Below are 22,991 nucleotides of genomic sequence, written 5' to 3' on the forward strand. Positions count from 1 at the left end.
AAAAGATGAACTTTGAATAAATGTAGGGAATTGTTGCACCATAGCGCTGAACTCTAGTAACTTCGGAAACTTTTAATTTTAAGAAAATGAGAGTAGTTTTCTGAATTACAGTTATTATCAGTTTTAGAATTACAGTCAAACACTGAAGTTTTCAATTTCAGCATTAGAGCATTTCAAGCTCAGAACTTGCAGGTTCATTTAACTAACCTTGATTATAAGTAATATAAATTATTAGTGTGAAGGAATGTATGGGATGAAAATTAATGGAATTAATACGCAGAGAGACAAGAGTTGCTTTAGAAGTCACAGCTCGAACTGTAAAAGGAATCATATTGGGTGTACAAATTAGTTCGGTCCGTTTTTTTGTGATCAGAAATGCATTTATTTCAGAACAAAATGAATGAACAGATTAATCAAAAGTATTGTCCATCGTTGGCTACTACTTTTTCTCACCTCTCAGGCAATTTTCGAATTCCACCTAGAAAAAATGTCTCGTCTTTTGAGGCGATTCAAGTTAGGAGTCAATTTTCGATTTCTGCGAAAGAAATAAACTGGTGACCTACCAAATCGTGCTGCATCCGTCTGAACAACCAGTAATCAGAAGGAGCAATGCCCAGCAAATACAGCGGCTGAGGTAAAAGTATCCCACTTGGGCGTTTCCAAATAATTTTTTACGACTTTTGCGACATTAGGTTAAGAATAACTTTGTCATGTTTTTACTCGTATTCCGGCAGTTTTTCTCGTAATGCACGGCTCAAACGAATCAATTGCAGCCTATACCGATCACCCGTAATGGAATCACCAGGTGGTAGCAGCTCATAGTATACAAAACTATTCACCATTCTTGAAACGTCGAAACCATTCCCTACATGATTTATCAGTTGGAGCATTGTCACCACAAACTTTTACAAGAATTCGTAGCACTTCAGCTGCACTTTTCTTCCAATTAAAGAAGAAACATAAAACCTCCCGCAAATGGTGCTTCGTTACCCCAAAACGTGACATACTCAACAAATTAAAAAACAGGGTTTCTGTATGAAACTCAAATTGATATAAACTGAATATTATTGACAGATGCTTAACCTCTCTGAAACCACCGAAACCAGTGGTCACTATGAAACATTCATAATAGCAGAGCCATCTCTTAAAAACGAACCGAGCAAATTTGTACTCTCAATATATTTATGACATAAAGAGCAGAATTCCATACATGTAGAAATCGCTTAGAAAATATTTCAACCCATTGCACAAGCACATCTTGAATCACCTTTTATTTAAAATCATAATATCGTCAATAATCTTGAATCCTTACGAATAGAAATCTAAACAATGGATGCCTCCAGACTCACTCACTAATTTTCTATAAATGTTTTTTTTTTTTTTATCGGTTGAGAGTCCCAGAAATGATTAACAATTTGAAAAAATCCATTTAATAAAAACAGTTATCAAGAAATATATACTATTTAAAACTCTGCTTTGGAAACGAAATGCGAATTAAATTTCAAAACACGTAGCAAAGTTCGGCAAAAGATGGCGCTCTTGTCAAGAAAATTAATTTTAGAAAAGCGTTTTAATCTTCAGACCATTCTACCTGTAATATTTGTACTGAGACTGTTAATTTTGTTCGTATAGACTATACCACTTTTTTGATGGCACAGATAGTTATTTTGCAAGCATTGGTTTATAGTTTTCGTTAGTTACTGGCGCCATCTGTCCGACATTCTTGAAACTTATCAAGAATAAATACCAGGTCTCCTAACCAAAAGAAACGAAACAGTGAACCGCTATCTCTTTTCGTTTTATCTAATTTATTATTCGATTTCGTTTTCTTAATTTGTCTTATTATAGTCATTCTTGTGAAAAGCTCCCAAAGGAAAAGAACTTACTATAATTTAACGATCCCTGTCAATGTATAAATTTTCCTATATGTAGTCGTATGATAAAATTCCATAGGGCTTGGAAGAAATATTGCCTTAAGTTATTAAAGGATTGATAATCTATATAAATGAGAAAAATTGTCTTGCAGAGGTGCTTTTGAACATTTTAAGAGAAAAGTATTGGATTTTATATGGGGAAAAAAACTCTGCAAACCTTAAAAATATGCAAGTCTTGACGTACTGCCTTACCTGTAAGAGGTTGAGCTCCAAGAATCTAGATATGATTGCTCCTCCACTTTCAGAAAACCGAGTAAAAAATAAATCGATTTTTCAGATTACAGGGATTGATATGGCTAGCCCGCTCTTTCTCAAAGAAAATAAGAAGAGTTGGGTAATAATATTTACTCGCGCTGTAAATCGAGTGGTGTATTTTGAGCATGTCACTGCCGTTTCGACAACAGCATTCTTGATGGTGTTTCGAAAATTCGTATCACGCAGAGAAAGATGCTCTACTGTTTAATGTGATAACGGTACAAATTTTGGAGGACCAGCCAATGCACTGAAACAACTAGATTGGAGTTATGTGCAAGGGCAAGGAGAGAATGAAAACTCTATTGAATTGAAGTTCAACCCTCCAACTGCTTCATAGTGGAATGGTTGGTGGGAGCGCCACATCGAAAGTTTGAAAGATGTGCTAAAAAGAGTGCTAGCAAGAGCTAGCTGGAAGTTATGAAGTGTTAACTGTTTTTGCTGATTGTGAAATCGTCATCTGTGCAAAACCATTTACTTACGTCACTGAAAGAGAAACTATAAAACCAATATCACCATCGATGTTTCTGCAAGACAATCAAGAATTCAAATTGTCAGATATTGATGATGTAGATCAAAATTCCCTTATTAAAAGAACAAAACACAGACAAACCTTAATTAAAGATTTTTTTCCAACCTAGAATTTTTTTTCCTACTCGTCATTTTGTTTATGAATTTTTCAGTTAAGTGGATAATTATGTATTATTTAACGTCAATTAATGCAATCCAAAAAATGGCTTTTAATATATTTCAGTAAGTTGATGATAATATGAGATAACGCTTATTGAGTTGTCACACTGAAAAAAAAGCATGATCAAAACTACCAGAATATGTTAAAATTTACCTCGTTTCTACCTCTATCCGAAAAGCTCGGTAATTATGACAAAGAATTTTGGTTATGATTTTTGTAAAATTAAGAATAGAAAATGGTTTTATAATAAATAATGGCATTTGGTTAATATGGTAAAATTTTATAATTTTTTCATGATACATGATTACATGATCTAATAATGACTTAAACCATTTATTCTGTTAAATTATTTTTACTGAATGTGAGGTAATAAGAACTGTGATTTTTTAAACCATGATTTCTGTTAAGCTGCTACCGTACGAACCAAAAAGTCACCAAAAGAATAGTTTAAATACTGTTTATATTGGTTTTTATTACCAGGAATATGTTGTTTTTTTTTATCATAAATGTCACTATCATACGATATGGTAATTTTATCAGAATGTTTTTCCCCATACGCTGAAAGGGAAAAGAATTTAATTAAGGAAAACTTTATTACTAAATTAAATCTAAGTTAAAGCAGAACTTTTGCTAAAAACTAAATCTTTTATCGCTGAAAATGGCAAATGCTTTGAAATATATGCATGAAGGAGCCGATAATCTCACCTTTGATGTTCGGGAATCTCTCAGGAAGAGCCTATTAGTCTCCACGAAACGGATCTAGATGTTCTCAATAATCAATTAGAATAAGCCACTCTATACCCACCGTTGGGTTAATTTTCGCTGAATCTCTAAACATAACATGATCCTGATGGCAATTCTGGGTATTTAGCATTCTGAAGGGAACGGTTTAATATTCGATGCAGGTCAATATGTGTTGGTTAAAGACATGCGTATAGTTTGAAAGCCTTTTGCATTTTAATCTATTCACGCACAGCGTAATTATTTTAAGATTTGTTTTAAAAATTATGTGAAAAAAAATACCACACTTAATTCATTATTCGCATTCACTATTACCACACGGAGAAGAAAAGTCTAGTAAAATTATAATTAATGATATTTCTGGTTTAAAAAAAATTCTGGTAATTAAAACCAATTGTCCAGATGATGGTGATGTTCTGAAATTTTACGGTATTTAAACTATTCATTTGGTATTTTTTCTACTCATATAGTAATGGTTTACCAGAAATTCTGGTTTTCAACATTATAGTTCTTATTAAAGCAAAGTTATTAAAAAAACACAAAACTGAAAAGTAAATTAAACCTGATAAATAGATTTTGTGCCATGGTCTAAGGTATTATGACAAAAATACCAAAATTTATCGCATGTTCAAAAAATATATTTTATTGCTAATTTAACCAAAATCATTACCAAAGCGTTTCGGTTCTATAACAATTGTTTTCATCCACGAAATTTCGTATTTTCGATTTTGTACACAAACCACATGAAGCCGGAAAGAGGTGATCCCTTTTTAAAGATTGAAAAACTGCTGACTGGTCCAAATCCGTTCTTCCGTTCTCGAAGTTATTAGCAATAATACATCCATAAAGACTTTCGTTTTTATTTATGTCTATAGAGATATATAATACTGTGGTATTTTATGTAAGAATGTATCCAGATTGTTTCAGTGGCATAAAGATCTGGAGAATTCGTGGTGGCTCAGAGAATAGAGCGTTCGCCTCCCAATGAAATGAACCGGGTTCGAATCCAGCAATGACTGGTCGATACGAATTCCGTACACGGCTCGCACCAACCGCAATGCTAACGTAAGATACCTTCAGTGGTAGACGGATCATGGGTTAGAATCCCCTTGCCGTCAGACTAACTGTGGGTGGTTTTCGTGGTTTTCTCTCCATGTAATGCAAATGCGGGTTAGTTCCATCAAAAAGTCCTCCACGAAGGCAAAATTTCTCCCAATACTTGATCCTGGAGTTCTCTTGTCTTCTAGATTACGTTCAAAATTACGTGGCTACGGAGTTGAAGCCGTAAGCTCAAAATTTGGTCTGCTGTTCAACAACTGTTTTAATAAAGATCTAGTGTTTGAATCCCAGTTGAATAACAATGGAGTGTGGTGTAAAAATATCCTTTCCTTGGATGTGAACTTCATAAACCAGCTAAAATTTTAATCACTAAAGTTTCTTCAGTCCCTGATAGTTCACGCTCGTTAACGTTCAAAGTCTTCTTGTCACCATATCGGGACCAAAGAATATTGAACATTGAAAGTATGTTTTTCTCAAGTCCAGCTTTTTGAATACATAATTAACACGGGGAGCTGCTTGGTGCGGTACGCTATACCAGAAAAACAACTTACAGAGTATGCAACATAATCATGATTTAGCAGAGCATCATTTTAACTAAAATCCAGCGTATGAGCATAAAAAGCAAAGAGACGGTCAGTAGATGCGTCACCTGTAAACCGGTTATTCGCCAACTCTACGTGCATGGTTGGGTACGCTGCGTCCAACCATTTTATTCCTTCTATGTCGTAATATCGTAATTAATATTATAGTACTTTTCCTCAATAGTGTAAAAATACAGAACAAACCAACGATAAAAAAAAAAGAAAAAACTTTTCTTCTTCTCCCCAAAGCGTTCTCAACCCCAATATTGATTAGGAAGAGAGGAGGGTGCAAATCATGGAGTTGAAATACTGAATCTCAACTCTATGGTGCAAACCCGTTTCAAGAACCTCTGCTGATAGGGCCCTAAATGTTGTTTTTTCCCTTTATACTTTATTTGATTTTTATTTATTTATTTTTGTTATAATTTTCAAAGGTTTATTTGACTTATTTTATCTTTTGGCATTATAGTTCAAATTTTCGATACCGAAAAAGCAGAATCTATCTTATATAAAACGCTAATACGTATGTATCAATAAAACCGATGATATTTCTTTCCTCGCGTTGGCAACAGTTTTCCTTTTTAATTGATAGGCTTCGGCGCGCAAGAGCACGCAGTGAACATCATATGGCCAATCTATATTATATAAAACGCTAATACGTTTTAATTGATAGGCTTCGGCGCGCAAGAGCACGTAGTGAGCATCATATGTCTAATCGGGTGAATTCTCACCGAATTATCAAAACAATTCTCGCAAAATTATCTTCATAGAAGCCAATGCTTTACATCCGGCGTTCAGTACTATTTCATATTGTTTTACAACACATGGTTTTAGCCCTCTGGTGGGAAAGACTTTAAAACAAAACTTACAACAGTTGCTTTTCTCAACAACTGAAATTTAGAATAGGGTGATTAAGAAAAATATTTGAACTGTTTGCAATTTCAAATTAATATTGAAATACACAGGTTTGGAATTTTCTACAGTGAAAAGTTTTCGGAACTTCAGTGTTCAAAAAAGTATACAAAAGCTAGACGCTAAGTACGTATCCAATGAGCGAGCAAAGCGAGCATCGGATTTCGAAGCAATCCGAAATGAACTACGAAAGCAGTTCCGGGGGTTGGCGAGGGCCAGGGAGCAGGGGGCGAAGCCTCCTAGTAAAGCAAGCAAAAAACTAAGCTATACTACGTTGCAAGTTAAGATAAGACTATAGCGGTATGCAATTTAAGTAATCATACGCGACTACGTATAGTTCCGTTTTATTTCGTCTTCAAATTATACAAATATGCTATCAAAACAATAAAAAAAATTTTAAAGGTTGAACATGTCAGACAAATTTTATTCGTGCTACCTTGTACGATATATATCACAGAATTATTCAAAAAAGTTTAGAGTTTCATAGTCTTACTGAAATCCTAGACTTGGTAGCTTAGTTAGATAAATAAAGAGAATAGTCGTCCTTGAATAAGAAACAACTATATGATGTTGCGAGAGCATTGGATTTGATTGAATCACTAAAAATGGGCGTACAATGCTGATATGCCCTTAAAAAATCAAATGCGAGATAAGGAATTTTTAATTTTGTTTCGCTGTAGAAGAAAATTATTTGCACGAAACAATATTCATCATTCCTTCATCTGTTTCTTTATAACAGAACCGAAAGGCTTATATTTTTTTTCCTCATTCCACACGGTTTAAGAAAGCAAGGAAAAAGAAGGTTATGCAACGTCGTTAATATACGTCGAGTTGGCGATGTTAATATACTTTCTCGCTAAGAGCTTGGCATCCATTTGGAATTTGGTTGCAAACAGGCTTTCTCGGTAGAAATAATAGGGTTTTTTTTAACTTGCAACAGAGAATAACTTTATTACCTTAATTAACAAGAAAATTTATTTTACTCATAAATACAATTAATATATCATTTCAAAAAAAAAAGTTCTACCTTTGCGTCTCTAGCAAAAGGGTTAAAACTATCAATTTTAATCAAAATACTACATTTCAAATTCTCAAGAAACGTAATCCTTAAATATTTATATCTTCCTATTCCTTTAAAAATCCTAATGTAAATCTAAGCATAATCAGTGAAAGGTAAACTGACTTTTCGAACTCAAAAATAACTAATTCGTTATTGCTTGTTTCGTAAATTACAACTGATAAACCTCGTTTCAATCTCCTAGCAGCGTCAGAGAAAAGTGAAGTCATTAACTGAAACCCGTATTAAGCTCTGTATTACCGTTTTAAAAGTCAGGCCTCAGGTTTTCTGGCGTTAATATCATTTATTTTAAAACCTTTCCTTGACGACAGGGGATTAAAGTTATAAGACTTTATTAAGGAGCTTAATGTTTCGTTAACAAAATATAACATCTGATGTTTTGAAGAGTGCTTATTTAAATGCACATTTTAGAATTTTGTAACATAAGAAATATATTCATTGACGTAATTCCACTAAAAGCTTTTAAATTTTTTTTTGGCAGCGAAGCAGTGATTTCAAACAACAGGAGAAAGTTTTTATTTCTTTAGATGTAAAATTTTATGAAATTTCTATACTTATTTTTCTTTTTTTTTCCTTTAAAAAATTAGCATTTTGTATTTTAGATTAATGTTTTTTTTCAATCTATATGAAAATTTTACAGCGTTGTGTTTGAAAAATTAATAGTTTAACTATTCAATTTTACTAGGGTTTATATTATTCTTTTCTATTTTAAAAGCCCTTTTTACATGCATTAGGCTTTATTAAAGTAATATGTTTTTTTTGTAACAAAATAAAATACAAAGTCTTTAAATTTTTTAGTATACATTCTTTTACCAGTTGAAAATACATTTTGTAAAGCGTACAGTGCAAATGGTATAAGCTTTAAAATTCCTAATGTAAAAAATCTTAATGCCAGAAAAAAAATCCCGAGATTCTAATAATTTATCGCTTTTCTTTAAAGTATTTTTATATCTATTTCGAATGTTTACAGTTTTTTTTTCCTTGTCAATTTTAAGATGAATAAATCAAAATGAATGAGAATGATTCTAAGCAATTATGAATATAAAAACAGCCGCTTTTACTGCTTACTAAATTATTTAAATATAAAGTTTTACATATTACAATATTTTTAATATTTCATTCCACCGTGAACATTTTCCCTTGCCCAAATAAACGCATTTGCAATTCTATTTAATTGTTATTTAAATACATTTCGCATTATACTTTATTTTCACTTATTCCACTATAACGCAAATCGTATTTTTTAAATATATTTTAAAAATCTTAAATGCAGTTTAGTTGTTATTTATAAATTATAACTATATTTTTATATATAAATTATAATTATATTTTTAGTATTTCAACATTCCAGTTATAAAGTTTATTTCAATTCTATGAAAACTATTTTCAGATGCCATCAAAAAATCTGGATGAACGAATAGTGAAAGTAACTATATTAGACAATGACCGTGGAAAAAGACACGTTGTGATTGGACATTGTGTCTTTCCGCTCAAAGAATTCGAGCTCTCCACCAATGAGATGGCCGTTCAGTGGAAGGATCTAATTAAAGACGTCGAAGATGTTGTGAGTCCAGTTTATTTATTCTAATTCCTGTAGCAGTACTGGAAATATTATTCGCGAGAAAATATGTTTACTTTAATAATTTAATCAAGGAATTTTGCTGAGCATTTTAAGAAATAGATATTTTGATGCATTTAAGCTCAGAATTATCTAAATTAAAAAGAATATCGGTTCAAATAAAAGTGCCAGCCGAATGTATGAGGTGTATTCATGGTAAAAAAAATTATTTGTTCAAAATTTTGTTTTTGTGAAGATTTTGGCTCGCATTTCATTGTTTAGTATAACATTTAAAATTTAATATTTTTTATATAAGACGTTCACTAAAAATATTCCTTTTAATAAAAACAGTTTGAAAATTATTACTTGATTAAAAACTTCATTCGCTTTAAAAATATATAAATAGGAAATAACAATGATATGCCCGTTATCAAGAATACTGTAATCATCAATTTCTGCACATTGTTGGAATTTTGGGCATAGATTCAATCTCGACATCAGTTCATCTTGGTGCCTTGAATCTCGTTTTATTCGACGGAATGCTGATTCCCTAGTTAACAACATTAATTCCTCACTACCTCTTCATAGCGCGTGGAAATGTATCTTACCCTGATTTGCCCTTCCTGATCACTGTGGTTTTCTTGTTCTATTTTTGCTCATTTTTCTCTGTCTCGGCTACTGTGGTTTTCCTAGTTTTGTCTCTTACCTTTATTTTTCCATTTTTCGTTGGGAACTTTACGTTTTATAATTTATATCACTTTTTTTCTAAGTCTGGTAAGTCTTGGAAATGTGTGTCTGTCTTGTAACGCTTGAAACATGCAGACTCTTATTTCCTATTTAAATATTTTGAAGCGAATTAAGTTTTTAATGAAACAATATCTTACCACTTCAGTTTCTTGGGATTATTTATTTAAAATTTAACAATTAATTCCTTCGATCAAAGAATTATACGATATTTTTTTCAGTACAATTTACAATGCGCTTCATTTTGAAAGTCTAAGCAATTTACGTTAAAATTTATTTCTGTTGTTTAGTGGGTTTGCCCTATTATTTTTTCATTGATACTCAAAAATACTAAACAAAATTTACGCGTTTACACCGAAGAGCCATTACATTATGACCCCCCTCCATCTATAACAATGGGCTCGCCCAGGTTTTCATGGTTTCTCGCCCAGGAACAATATTTTCATGGGACACATTAGGACCCATAATCCTCATAGAACAATCCCTGACGTCTGTAAGCTACTTGAACATAGTTGCAGACCAGTTTCACCCATTCATGGCAACAGTTTTCCCTGCGGGGGATGCTGTTTACCAACATGATAATGCACCTTGTCGTAAGGGTCGAATCATCGAGGAACATTCCAGTGACCTTCAAGTCATGTCTTGGTCCCCAAATTCACCTGACCTTAATCCAATAGAGCATTTGTGGTCCTACTTGGAAAACCAAATTCGTGTTACCACGCTACCCCCTCGCAATGTGAGGGAATTGCAGGACCAGTTGGTGAGCGCTTGGTACCAGATACCTCAGACTACCTATCAGCACCTTGTGGAATCGATGCCACGGCGGGTGCTAGCAGTTTTGCGGGCTAAAGGTGGTCCTATATGTTATTAGCAGGGTGGTCATAATGTAATGACTCTTCGGTGTACATATCGTTTAACGTACTTAAAACTGCTGCACTATTACTCTAATTTGTAATTTCTTGTTTGTTTATTTGCTCATTAGTAAATAAGTCGTAACTACCACTAGAAATATTAAACAATAATTCATTAGTATATAACACAACTAATTCGATTCAATCCTGGTGTACCATTTGATAGAAGAAGGTTGGCGTGATTTATAACGAAACTCCTCACATTGGTGACCAGCGGACGTGATATGAACTCTCTTGCATCGAAAGTAACGCCGACTGGGATGGATTGTCCACATTGACCAGTTGACCTCATTGTCCTCCTCGCTCTGTTGCTTCTCAATATCCTTTACACACAACGGGATCTTGCACACACTCGGCTGCTAATAGCAACAAAAGAGCGAACGCACACAATCGTGAACTTAATACAGTTCTCACGACAAACGCTCAAAAACTCGGTGAACTTACAACAGCTCTTACCACAAACTCTTGAACTTAATACAGCTCTCCCGGCCATTCTCAAATACGGCAACTAGTGGTTTCCATTCATCGAATTCTATCCCAAATAAAATTCTGGTGGGGGATATTGTGGCGTAACTACCACTATGAATATTAAGCAACAATTCACTAGTATATAAGACATGCTAACTCGATTCAATCTAGAGGTATCTTTTGATAGATGATGGTTGGCACGTATCTATAACGCAACTCCTCACAGAAAAGTACTGTTTCCATCATACTCGTACGCCTTACTGGTAGGGGACTGATTCAATCTTGAATAGATCAATTAATATAAGTGCAAGATTTAGAAAACAATATTAACTACAGACAAAAATAAATTATTTAAGCTGTTAATGAATCGCAAAGAATATGCAAAAATGTTTAAGGAACATTAAACTCAATACATTTCATTGGTTAAGCAATTTACTTCAAAAACTGTGAGAATTGTATGACGAGTTAATTTTATTGCTTTTTACTTCTTAAAAACTATTCTGATATGTTTGGAAAAAAATAATTTACTCACTTAAAAGAGTCAAAATTTTGCCAAGCAACCATGAATCTTTCCCATTAAACACTTTTGCTGAAAACGAAAAAAAAAAAAAAAAAAGATTTTCTTGGAAAGTGTTGCGATAAATGGAAAATTTTCCACTTTTATTACTGAACGTATCTTGGGCGTGAAATATTAGAAGTCATAAAAGTAGTGTAAGATGAAGGTATAGAATTTCGCTAAAGAAAATTGGAAGCCAAATTTAATCTGCGAATATTATAGGCTTTTTGAAAAATAACGCTGTGATATCCACTCGTGTAAATTTTCAGATATAAAAAGTTATTATACTTTGAATGTATAAAATATTTTAAATATCGTTTAAAAAGATAAGATACCTAATAAAATGGTGTTTAGACAATTTAAAATGATTAGCAATTATATTCCATTTTATAAATACAATCGCAATCTTGTATACAGTACTGAGGAAAAAATGTATGGTAAAAAAAAATTGAAAAATAAAAAATCATTTACATTATTTTTGATTACATTGCGAAGTGATACAGTTGAAGAACTAATCTTGTTGTGATCGAAAAGAACTGAATTTTCATTGAGAAAAATTGTATGGTCGAAACTACCAGAATATGGTAGTATAAATATATATATCTGTGTGTGTGTGTGTGTGTGTGTGTGTGTGTGTGTGTGTGTGTGTGCGTGCGTGCGTGCGTGCGTGCGTGCGTGCGTGCGTGCGTGCGTGCGTGCGTGCGTGAAAAATAACGTGAACTTTTTGATTGAACTAGTGGGCTGCGCCCCTGCTCGCTAACGCTCATCAACCCCCGGAAATTGCTGCGCAATCTTATATGGTTTGCTTCGCTCGCTACTAACGTAGGTACCTTGCAAATGCATATAATTCTAAGAATTCAAAACTATCATTCAAATCCATATAACAGCTTTTTTTTTTAAATTACATCATTTTAGTAAATACTAAGTCATTAAAATAGATTTGAATTTAAATAAATGACATGTAATTCGTTAAACTTATTAGAAATGTGTTATAGTATAAAATCTTAAGATAAAATTTCTAAAACTGATATCTCTTTAAAAAGGTTAAAATTTTGGCTATAATTAATCGTCAAATAAAATTCGTGAAAAAAAGCGCTTTCGACAAAATACTAATATAGAGATCAATCGGCAAAGACTACTCACTTCTGCCTAGCTTAATAGTATGAGATTGCCGCAGCTGAAAGTGTGATAGCTGACATTTGGTGAGAATACTCTATCTGGTTATTTCAGTTTCCGTTTTTAAAAGCGCTATATGTTGATCCACCTCAGCTAGATTTGGCATGTGATATTTTAGCGGCAATCATTGATCGATTTTCTAGCGTTGCAATTCGGGGAGTTGTAATGAGGTTTTTTTTTGTAGCCGTGTAAGAGAAATATATATATAGATTATCTCTCACATGCTATTTTTACGCACTACATTATTTACTGAAATTAATTTTTAATTCTATTTAATTTTATGGTGCATAAACACAGAAAAAATTAAAATACTAGCATTTGAATCATTCCAGTTTCCTGCATTTTAATAACTTATTAAACTGTGCCTGCGCTCAGTTCAAATTGAACTATAAGAGAATTAATGTTGTGCGATAAATTGCAGGAATAAGCTAAACACTGTAACAGTGAAATTGAAATGATATTACGGTTCAACAAAGTACAAAATTTCTAGCGTTGTATGACATGCTAAACACGAATAGTCTTAACTGCGCTTGACCATACTGAAAGTGTATGAGGTGTCATAACAATTTGCCTTAATTTGATTGCAAGTTTTACTTTCTCAATATGAAACATTTTTCTATTGGATCTTGAAATGTGCACAATTAGTTATGATGTTCATTATTTTATTCATTTATACTGCACGTTTTTCCATTAGAATTTGAAATATTTTGAAATGTACACATTTATATTTAGTTATGATGTTCATTATTTTCCTTATTTATACTGCGCGTTTTCCCATTAGAATTTGAAATATTTTGAAACTAGGAGGCTTCGCCCCCTGCTCGCTGGCGCTGGCCAACTCTCGGAACTGCTTTCGCAGTTCATTTCGGATTGCTTTGCAATCCGATGCTCGCTTTACTCGCTCATTGGATACGTTCTTAACGTCTAACTCTTGTATACTTTTTTGAACACTGAAGTTCCGAAAACTTTTCACTGTAGAAAATTCTAAACCTGGGCATTTCAATATTAATTTGAAATTGCAAACAGTTCACATATTTTTCTTAATCACCCTATTCAAAATTTCAGTTGTTGAGAAAAGTGACTGTTGTAAGTTTTGTTTTAAAGTCTTTCCCACCAGAGAGCTAAAACCATGTGTTGTAAAACAATATGAAATAGTACTGAACGCCAGATGTAAAGCATCGGCTTCGATGAAGATAATTTTTGAGAAATTTTTTGATAATTCGATGAGAATTCTCCCGATTAGACATATGATTCTCACTACGTGCTCTTGCGCGCCGAAGCCTATCGATTAAAACGTATTAGCGTTTTATATAATATAGATTACCCATATGATGCTCACTACGTGCTCTTGGCGCCGAAGCCCTTTCAATTAAAAATGAAAACTGTTGCCAACGCGAGAAAAGAAATATCATCGGTTTTATTGATACATACGTATTAGCGTTTTATGTAATACTAGGAGTCTTCGCCCCCTGATCGCTGGCGCTCGCCAACACCCGGAACTGCTTTCGCAGTTCATTTCGGATTGCTTCGCAATCCGATGCCCGCTTTGCTCGCGCATTGGATACGTTCTTAACGTCTAGCTTTTGTATACTTTTTTGAACACTGAAGTTCCGAAAACTTTGACTGTTGAAAATTCTAAACCTGTGCATTTCAATATTAATTTGAAATTGCAAACAGTTCACATATTTTTTTTAATCACACTATTCTAAATTTCAGTTATTGAGAAAAGTAACTTTTGTAAGCTTTGTTTTAAAGTCCTGCCCACCAGAGGGCTAAGACCATGTGTTGTAAAACAATATGAAATAGTACTGAACGCCGGATGTAAAGCCTCTGCTTCGATGAAGATAATTTTGTGAGAATTTTTCTGATAATTCGGTGAGAATTCACCCGATTAGACATATGATATGTTCACTGCGTGCTCTTGCGTGCCGAAGCCTATCAACTAAAACGTATTAGCCTTTTATATTATGTAGATTAGCCATATGATGCTCACTACGTGCTCTTGCGCGCCGAATCCAATCAATTAAAAATGAAAGCTGTTGCCAACGCGAGAAAAGAAATATCATCGGTTTTATTGATACATACGTATTAGCGTTTTATATAATATAGATAGATGTACACAATTATATTTAGTTATGAAGTTATGATGTTCATTATGATGTTCATTATTTTCTTCATTTATTTTGCATATTTTTCCATTAGAAATTGAAATATTTTGAAATTTACACAATTGTATTTAGTTATGATGTTCATTTATTTCGCAGGTAATAAGCGAGGTAGGAGAAATACTAGTGAGTCTTTGCTATAACGAGAATTTGGAACGTCTTACTGTAACTGTCTGCGAGGCAAAAGGTTTAAAATTACCGGAAGGATCAACGATTACAGGTGAGTTTTCAAAACAAAAGATTACCCTTCAACAACTATTAAATTGTTGTTGTTGTTGTTGTTGTCGTAGGCCATTGAGGTAAGGAGTGTGATTGTTCTTGTTTCACAGTGGCGCCATCTATGGCCAAGAATTCGACTTCTGCCACACCCATACGCAATACCCGTTTATAGGGAGGATCGATTTGTACAACTATTCATCCTGAGATCGTAATTTTGATCTGAACCAGAGAACGATCCATCTCCAATTCAGTATCCCCAGAGGTATTATTTGTTAACGTACACCAGTCATCATTTACTACACAGGGAATTCTTGGCCGGCTGGATTCGATCTCCCGTTCTTACGAACGGGTATCCAGCACCCTGCCAACCAGGCTATCCCGCCCCCAACTATTGAATTTTCATAGTTTTATAGGAAAAAAATTTTTGTGGTAAAAAAGGCAAATGTATTAATCTTTTAATAAATTGGTATAAACAAAATTTTTGTCCACTACTGCCTTTGTCCACTAGAAAACTTGTTAAATTGTGTTTTGAAAATACTCAAATTTTGACTCAGGAGAACAGTGTGTTTTTTTTAATTTTTTTTTAATGAAAATTATAATATTATAATTAATTTATTACAACGAATTCCGAAAGTAAAATGCTTTGGTAGTTTTAAAATTAATGAAACTACTTTTTATATGCAAACAACATTGAAATTTGATTTCTGGTTTGATCTCTGGATCTTTTCAACGTTCACTATTTCAATGAATTTTATAACATTTCCATGCATTTTAAGTTTTATACAATTTAATTGAATTTTTATGTATTTTAAATTGAAATTATATTTTTTCTTGCATTTTTTAATGAAATTTGAGGTTATTTTGAATTTTTGATTTCTTCGAAATGTACTTCAAAAATCGTTAATTTTTTTAATTTCAATAGAATAAAAAAATGATAAAGAACTTTCGTATGTCTGACCATTATGCATACATATTTAGGGAATTTGTTACTATAACAATAATAACTATAGTGTATTACTATAATATTTATCATATTACTATAAGTATATATATAAATCGAATTAATAACTATAATCTGACTAAAAATTCAAAATATTACACTTTTAGACTATCCTTAATTCAAAAACACTAGTCAGATATAAACCCCGATCAAATTTGTTAGAAACTAAACTTTAATATATTACCAAAGCAATTTTTGAAAATGAAACCATAGATAAATCTACATTAGATTTTAAATAAAAATAAAAAATCTTTGAAACTATTTTTTCGCTAAAAAGAATGCACGCATTACAGTAATAGAGAAAAGTCCATAAAGAAAAGTGCTTTCCTATTCCTTCTTTCATAAATGAAATTGATAGTTTGCTTTTATAACTAGCAAGCAGGTTTCTAGAATTTTAATATCTTTATCGCTATAATGTTTTGTTCTCGAAAACCTTCTAGTCAATATACGCAGAATTACTTTATTATATTATGGTATTTTGAGCTTAAGGATTTCAAATTGTTCCAACTTTTGACTTCATAAACGTTTCCTGGAATTCAAAATTTTCATTTTTTGATCTTAGTTCGTAAAATTATGTAATTTTATTCTTTTCAAAGCTGAGAAGCTTATTTGTTTGTTAATTTTTTTCGCGGTAAATTAAAAACAGTTTAAATAGAAAATAACTTTTGACTCGACTCTAAAGTTTAATTTTGAGTTGCACAAACTATCTTTTTGGAGAAAAAAATCTGAACATTTAAAGGAATAAATAAATTAAATATTTAATAATAATAATGAATCTTTAAAAAAAAAGCACACTCACATTTGTAAATGGATTTTTTCTTTAGTTTAAAATTATTGAATTCGATGAATGTACTACCTTCCTGATTTGCAACTTAAGTAGCGAACTCCAGAATATTCTATTTTTTATTTTATAACCGTCGTTGAACAGCCGACCCAATTTTTGGGTTTGCGACTACTAGAGATCAACGCCGTAGCCTTTTAATTTTTAGCCGAATCCAGAAGATAAGGGAACTCCTCGATCGAGTATTGAGAGAAATTTGCCTTCGTGGAAGGCATTTTGTTGGAACTAATCCCCCTTTGATTTCCATGGAGAGGAAAACCACGAAAACCTCCCACGGTTAGCCTGACGGCAAAGAAACTCTAACCCCTGATCTGTCTACAAATGAGGGTATTTTACGTCAGTACTGTGATCGGTGCCAGTCGGGTATGAAATTCGTATCTTCTAGCCATCGCTGGCATTCGAACCCGGTTCACCTCATTGGAAGGCAAACGCTCTATCCCCTGAGCCACCACAACTCAGTTAAGTACCATTGACGTCAATAATAGATCTATGAGTTTTCTTTCGCTCTCTTAAACGAATAAGTACCATTTCTTCATTTATTTTGCCCTTTGTACGTAGCCTATTACTTTTTTAACTAGTAAATTTTAATTAGTAACTAACAAAATTAATTATCATTGGCGTCAATAATAATTTTGGTGCTTTTTTACGTTTAGTCTCAATGAATTAATACCATTTATCCATTATTTTTTCGTTTCAGTACAAAACTGTTTTTTTTTCTTTTAATTACCTTTGATTTTTAATTACTTAGTTTAATCGTGACTCATTTTAAAAACATATCTCTAAAGAAAATGAACACGTGGTATCAGGTAACCTTAGAAATACTACTTTGTCGAATTTTGCATCCGACTCGCACCAACCACAATGCTGACGTAAAATATCCTCCGTGATTGACGGATCATGTACAGTTAGAGTCTCCTTGCCATCAGGCTAACTATGGAAAAATTTCACGGTTTTCCTCTCCATGTAGCACAAATATGGGTATTCATCAAAAAGTCCACCGTGAAGGCGAATATCTTGATTAAAGAGCACCCTTGTCTTTTGGATTGGGTTCAAAGCTATGGAGTTTAACATTATAGTCTTAAACCAAATATCGGGTCCACTGTTCAACGACGGTTATTAAATAAAATAAAGTAACATTGCATTGTTTGCAAAGAAATAAGAAACACAACATAAGTTTTGTCTTATTTAACAGACATCACTCAATATGATTTATATATCAGATAATCAATATTTTTTACGCAAAAACCATATTCTTTATTTAAACATCAAGAGCAAAATCCATCAAGCGAATTCCATTTACTTTATCGAAAATCCTCAGCTATGCCACAAAATCTCTGTCTCTGGAATACACTGTTTCTACCGTTTGATGGTACTGGGTTTGATCTTTGATATACTGCCGTAAGCCTTTAAATGTTCGTTTTATGACACTCATAAAAGCAGATACTAAAACTTGTTTGCTCTAAAACTATCCATTAAAGACAGCAAAGGAAGTAACACGCGTATAGGCAGTCATAATTCTTAACATTCTTTATAAAATTTGTTAAATAACGTTTGGCAGTTTCACCAAAATTTCAACAGTTATAAAACATTATGTAAAATCTTATTAAATTGAATTAAAAACTCATTTTTATTTTTGCTATCGTTGTGTTGTTTCATACTAAATTACTTTAGTATGAAACAGTTGCTACTATTACAGTCAGTAATACAGAGAAGTTGCTACTATTAATGCTTACATCTTTAAAATGTCAAAATGACGTAACATATCGCGTATTAGTATCAAGAGAAATTATATTAATTTTTAATAATAATATGCAGGGTATTCTGTATTCACCATTCTTAATATGTATTTTTGGAATAATTCTCAAAAAAGCATTTCAATTAGAGATCAGAAGACAATATTCAAATAGGGAAAATATACAGAACACTATATATATATATATATATATATATATATATATATATATATATATATATATATATATATATATATATATATATATATATATATATATATATATATATATATATATATATATATATATATATATATATATATATATATATATATATATATATATATATATATATATATATATATATATATATATATATATGCATAAACACCCCTAATAAATATTTGTCCGGCCGATTCAAATTGGTTAAGTATTTTGTATTTATTGTGCTATAGTTTAATAAGGTTTCGATTACATTTTTATCTCTTCCTCGCTGAAATATTAATTTTCCCTCCCTATCGTGTGTATATATTTTAAATTTAATTTTCGACAAGGATTCTAGAAATTCATTTTAAGAGCTGTCATTAGGGAACATCTCGCTTAAATTATCTAAAGAAAGGGTGGTAAAAATGTTATGAATCATATCGTCACGGAGAAAAAAATTCTAGAAAATTTACCATACTGTATGGTAATCGCGTTTCTAATTAAATTTTTTAAAAAAATACATAATTTTAGTTATTAAAATAAAAATATACGGTTAAAAAAAATATTCATTTGGTAATTTTTCTATTCATTAAACAACTTTTCCATTTATTTGGTAACTTTTTTATTAATTTGGGAACTTTTCCATTCTTTTGATAATTCTTTTTTCATCTGGTAACGGTTTTCCGGATAGTCTGGTTTTCAAAATTATAGTTCTTATTACCAGACATTTAGTAAAATACACAAAACTGAAAAGTAAATTTAACGAAATAAATGGGTTTTTTCCCATGCTCTGAAACATTACTAAACTTTAAAATATACATAAATATTACCACATTAATCAAATTTCATCACGGATTGAAAAACTATATTTTCTTGTTAGTTTTAGCAAAACCATTATCAAAACACTTCGGTAAAAATTGCCAAACTTTTTGGTGTTTCCATAGAGCTGTTTCTACATTCTGGTAGTTTTGACCATACTTTTTTCTCGGTAGAGTTTTTTTCAAGGACAACAAAACTAGTTTTTCAAGAGTTAATATAATTAAAAGTAATCTAAAATCATTTTTTAACCCGAAATTATCAAGATCGAGCTCCAGTAGTTTATCTACGCTTACTTTTGTATTTAAGTCATCAACTATTAATCAGAAAAGTCGAGATACTATGGTTGGTAGGACGTTGGGCTCATGTTCATGAGAATAGGAGTACTAATCCCGCAAGCTGAATAATCCCCATGCATTAAATGATTGGTGCACGTTAAATCTGTCATGGTCACAAAATCCGTCTAGTTCAATCAATCCTCTGGGGGTACTGAATTGGAGATTGATCGTACTCTACTTCAGGACAAAATTACGATCTGTGGACAAATGAATCTAGTATGATTGGGTCCACCTTATAGAACGGGCAGTGGCGTATGTGTGGCTGAATTCGTATTCTTGGCCATAGATGACACCACTAAAAAAACTAGAAAGGCACTCTCTGCCTTAAAAATTCACTGCGTTTCAAGCAGGATTGCTGGTATTGGTCAGTGGTATTAGTAACACCAACAAACATTAATCAGAAAATCCTCATCTACTTTCAGATTCATATGTAAAACTGCTATTTATGATTGAGAACAAACTTGTGAAAACGAAGAAAACTGCTGTTGTGAAGAAATCTCTGGATCCTAAATACAATGAATCATTCCATTTTCGACTCCCTCAGAAATGTCTAAATTCTGCTAGCGTTAACCTGCAAATAACTGCTGCTGGTGGGCCAAATAAAGGTACATTCTTTACAGTTGTATTAATTTTTTAGAAAAATACTTTTACAAACATTTAACTTACGTTTCTCTGTAATTTTTACTTACTAAATAAATATTTTTCACTTTTCTCAAAAGCATGAATAACTAAACAAATTGCTATATATATTTTTCTTTCATTTATCCATTTATTTCTAATGGCGTTAAGCAATCAATCTAAAGGATGCGGGGATCCTTATTTATGTAACTGTATTACTTTGTAACTTGGAATTCGACGCAAAGAACGAGAAAACCTCAGAGTCAAGCGCTTTAGGTCAATTGTTTAGTGCAGACAATATTTTAAGATCAAAATCAGACAATAAGTGCAAAAACGCACTTATTCTGAATAAACATACATCTTATTCGACACAATATGATTTCTGAAACCCAAAATTAAAGGAGTAGCCAAAATCTGGGAAATATGGTCTCAATAGTTTGGTCAGGAATGAGGTCGAAAGTTTGGACTCCTTAATGTTTCTTTTACTTTTTCGGAATTTCGCCATGTATCGAGAATTTTTTTTATCGAATTGACAAATTCTTGCACGCAATTATAAAATTCGTTTAGCCAAAAATAAGTCTATTGAGAAAGAAAAAATTTAGTAATTGTTTTATTTAATAATAGTCGAACAAATTTTGAATTGTAAGGTATACAATTTCTTTCACCATTTTAAACAATGTAGTTTTATATGGCAAAACATAAAATGTGAACAAAATCGGTTTTATAGTTCTCGATAAATCGAAATTCAACGTAATAAAAAATATAAATAAGAAAATAAAGGGTCCAAACTTTCGACCGCACTCCTGACCAAACTATTGAGACCACATATTTCCAAGACTGCGGCTACCCCCTATGCCTAGGGGATCAAGAATCATAATCTGTCGGGGGAAAAAGTGTTTATTCGGAAAAAGTATGCTTTTGTATTTGCTAACTATTTAGCATATTAGAGATCACCTCCTCAAACTATTTAGATTGAGTACTAGTGCATGAAAATCCGATCATTAGATAAAAAGTTATTGCAAGCTGTATTATTTATTTATTTTCTTATCATCTCTACAATTTAAGCCTAGTTCTCCTTAATGTGGTAAAAACTTTATAAATGTTATAGTAAAAGCTTCCACATTAATATTCGTTTATTCATATAAACGCTTTATCCATATACGCTTTCTGCGTGTTATTTTATGTATTCGCAAAATTTGCAACGAAATTCATTACGTTTTAATGCAATAAATTCTAATATTAAGATTGTTACAGAAATATTAAAATTTAAAACATTTGATATTGTCATACTTGAAACATTAAATAAAAATTTCTTTTAAAAATTAGAAGAAGAAAAAAATTTCGACTACCACGAATTCCTTAGCAGCTTTTATTTCTTTTGTGAAAATAGGAATTTTAAACTCTAAAATGATTAATAGAATTGATTCCCCCCCCCTTCCTTATCTCATCTTATTGAATTCTTGAAGTTCTCTGCATTTTTTTATCTGACTTTAAAATTGTTTGCACCGTAGAATAGAGTGCATTGGAATTAATACGCTCTCTTGGAAATAAGGTTTCCGAAATTGAATTCCTAGCAATGATTGGGTGCTCATTTAATTATAATTTTTTTTATTTCATGTGGAATTCCCTAATCATTTGTTTAAATCGATCTGTTATATTAAGCCTAATTTTTTTGGTGAAATTTAACAAGTAAAGATGAGGATTTTTTTAATTTAAATAAGCATTTTCCTCAAAGCATTTTCCAGGAAACGGTTTCGTCACTAATTTAGAAAATTTCATTGATTATGAGTATCTTCTTAAATTGATTTTTTTTGTATTAATTTTTTGGATTTCTAACCAAGATCTCGCTGTCTTGTTTAATCTATGAATAAAACAATCGTTAAGCTAAAGCTACTCGATTTCTCAATGTATCTAAAAAAGTTAAAAACTTCCATATGGTGAATTAAACTTAAAAACTCACATAAACAAAACTCATACAAGACAGTGAAAAAAGTTTTAATATTGCACCTTTTTTTAATTTATTGAATGTTTATCGAAATTAATATTGAATTTACTATTTATTGTTTAATTTTCTCTTGAATTATACCGTATGGATAGTTGGCGGTGTGAAGCTATGCGCAGATGGCGCTGGTGGTCAAAATTCGCCTTCAGACTTCCGGGTTACTATTTAAGGCTGAATTTTACGCCTAAACATGAAAACACGCGCCATCCAATGTTATTATGTTTGTAGTGTTATCAATATAACTCTTTCTTTCAATTTAACTTTCAATGAACGCAACAAAGAATGAATTTGGAAGACTCTGCAAGCTATGATGCTACCCAAAATATAACAAACGGCGCTATTTTACACAAATATAGCCAAATAAGAGATAACATTCAAAACATGGCAAACCCTA

At 31.9% G+C, this 22,991-nt stretch overlaps 1 protein-coding gene across 1 annotated transcript in view; it reads left to right on the forward strand.

Annotated features, from left to right (window-relative positions):
* LOC107456993 (synaptotagmin-15-like) overlaps nt 1-22,991 on the forward strand; it is a 138,677-nt gene that overhangs the window by 112,753 nt on the left and 2,933 nt on the right. Inside the window, exons 6-8 of the mRNA XM_043047862.3 lie at nt 8,639-8,812; nt 14,926-15,046; nt 20,400-20,582. Coding sequence (XP_042903796.1) covers nt 8,639-8,812; nt 14,926-15,046; nt 20,400-20,582 — 478 coding nt within the window. The remainder of the gene's footprint in view (nt 1-8,638; nt 8,813-14,925; nt 15,047-20,399; nt 20,583-22,991) is intronic.

The sequence above is a fragment of the Parasteatoda tepidariorum genome, chromosome 10, assembly GCF_982258835.1.
Source record: "Parasteatoda tepidariorum strain Cologne lab strain chromosome 10, Ptep-v5.0, whole genome shotgun sequence".
In the NCBI taxonomy this organism is placed as follows: domain Eukaryota; kingdom Metazoa; phylum Arthropoda; class Arachnida; order Araneae; family Theridiidae; genus Parasteatoda; species Parasteatoda tepidariorum.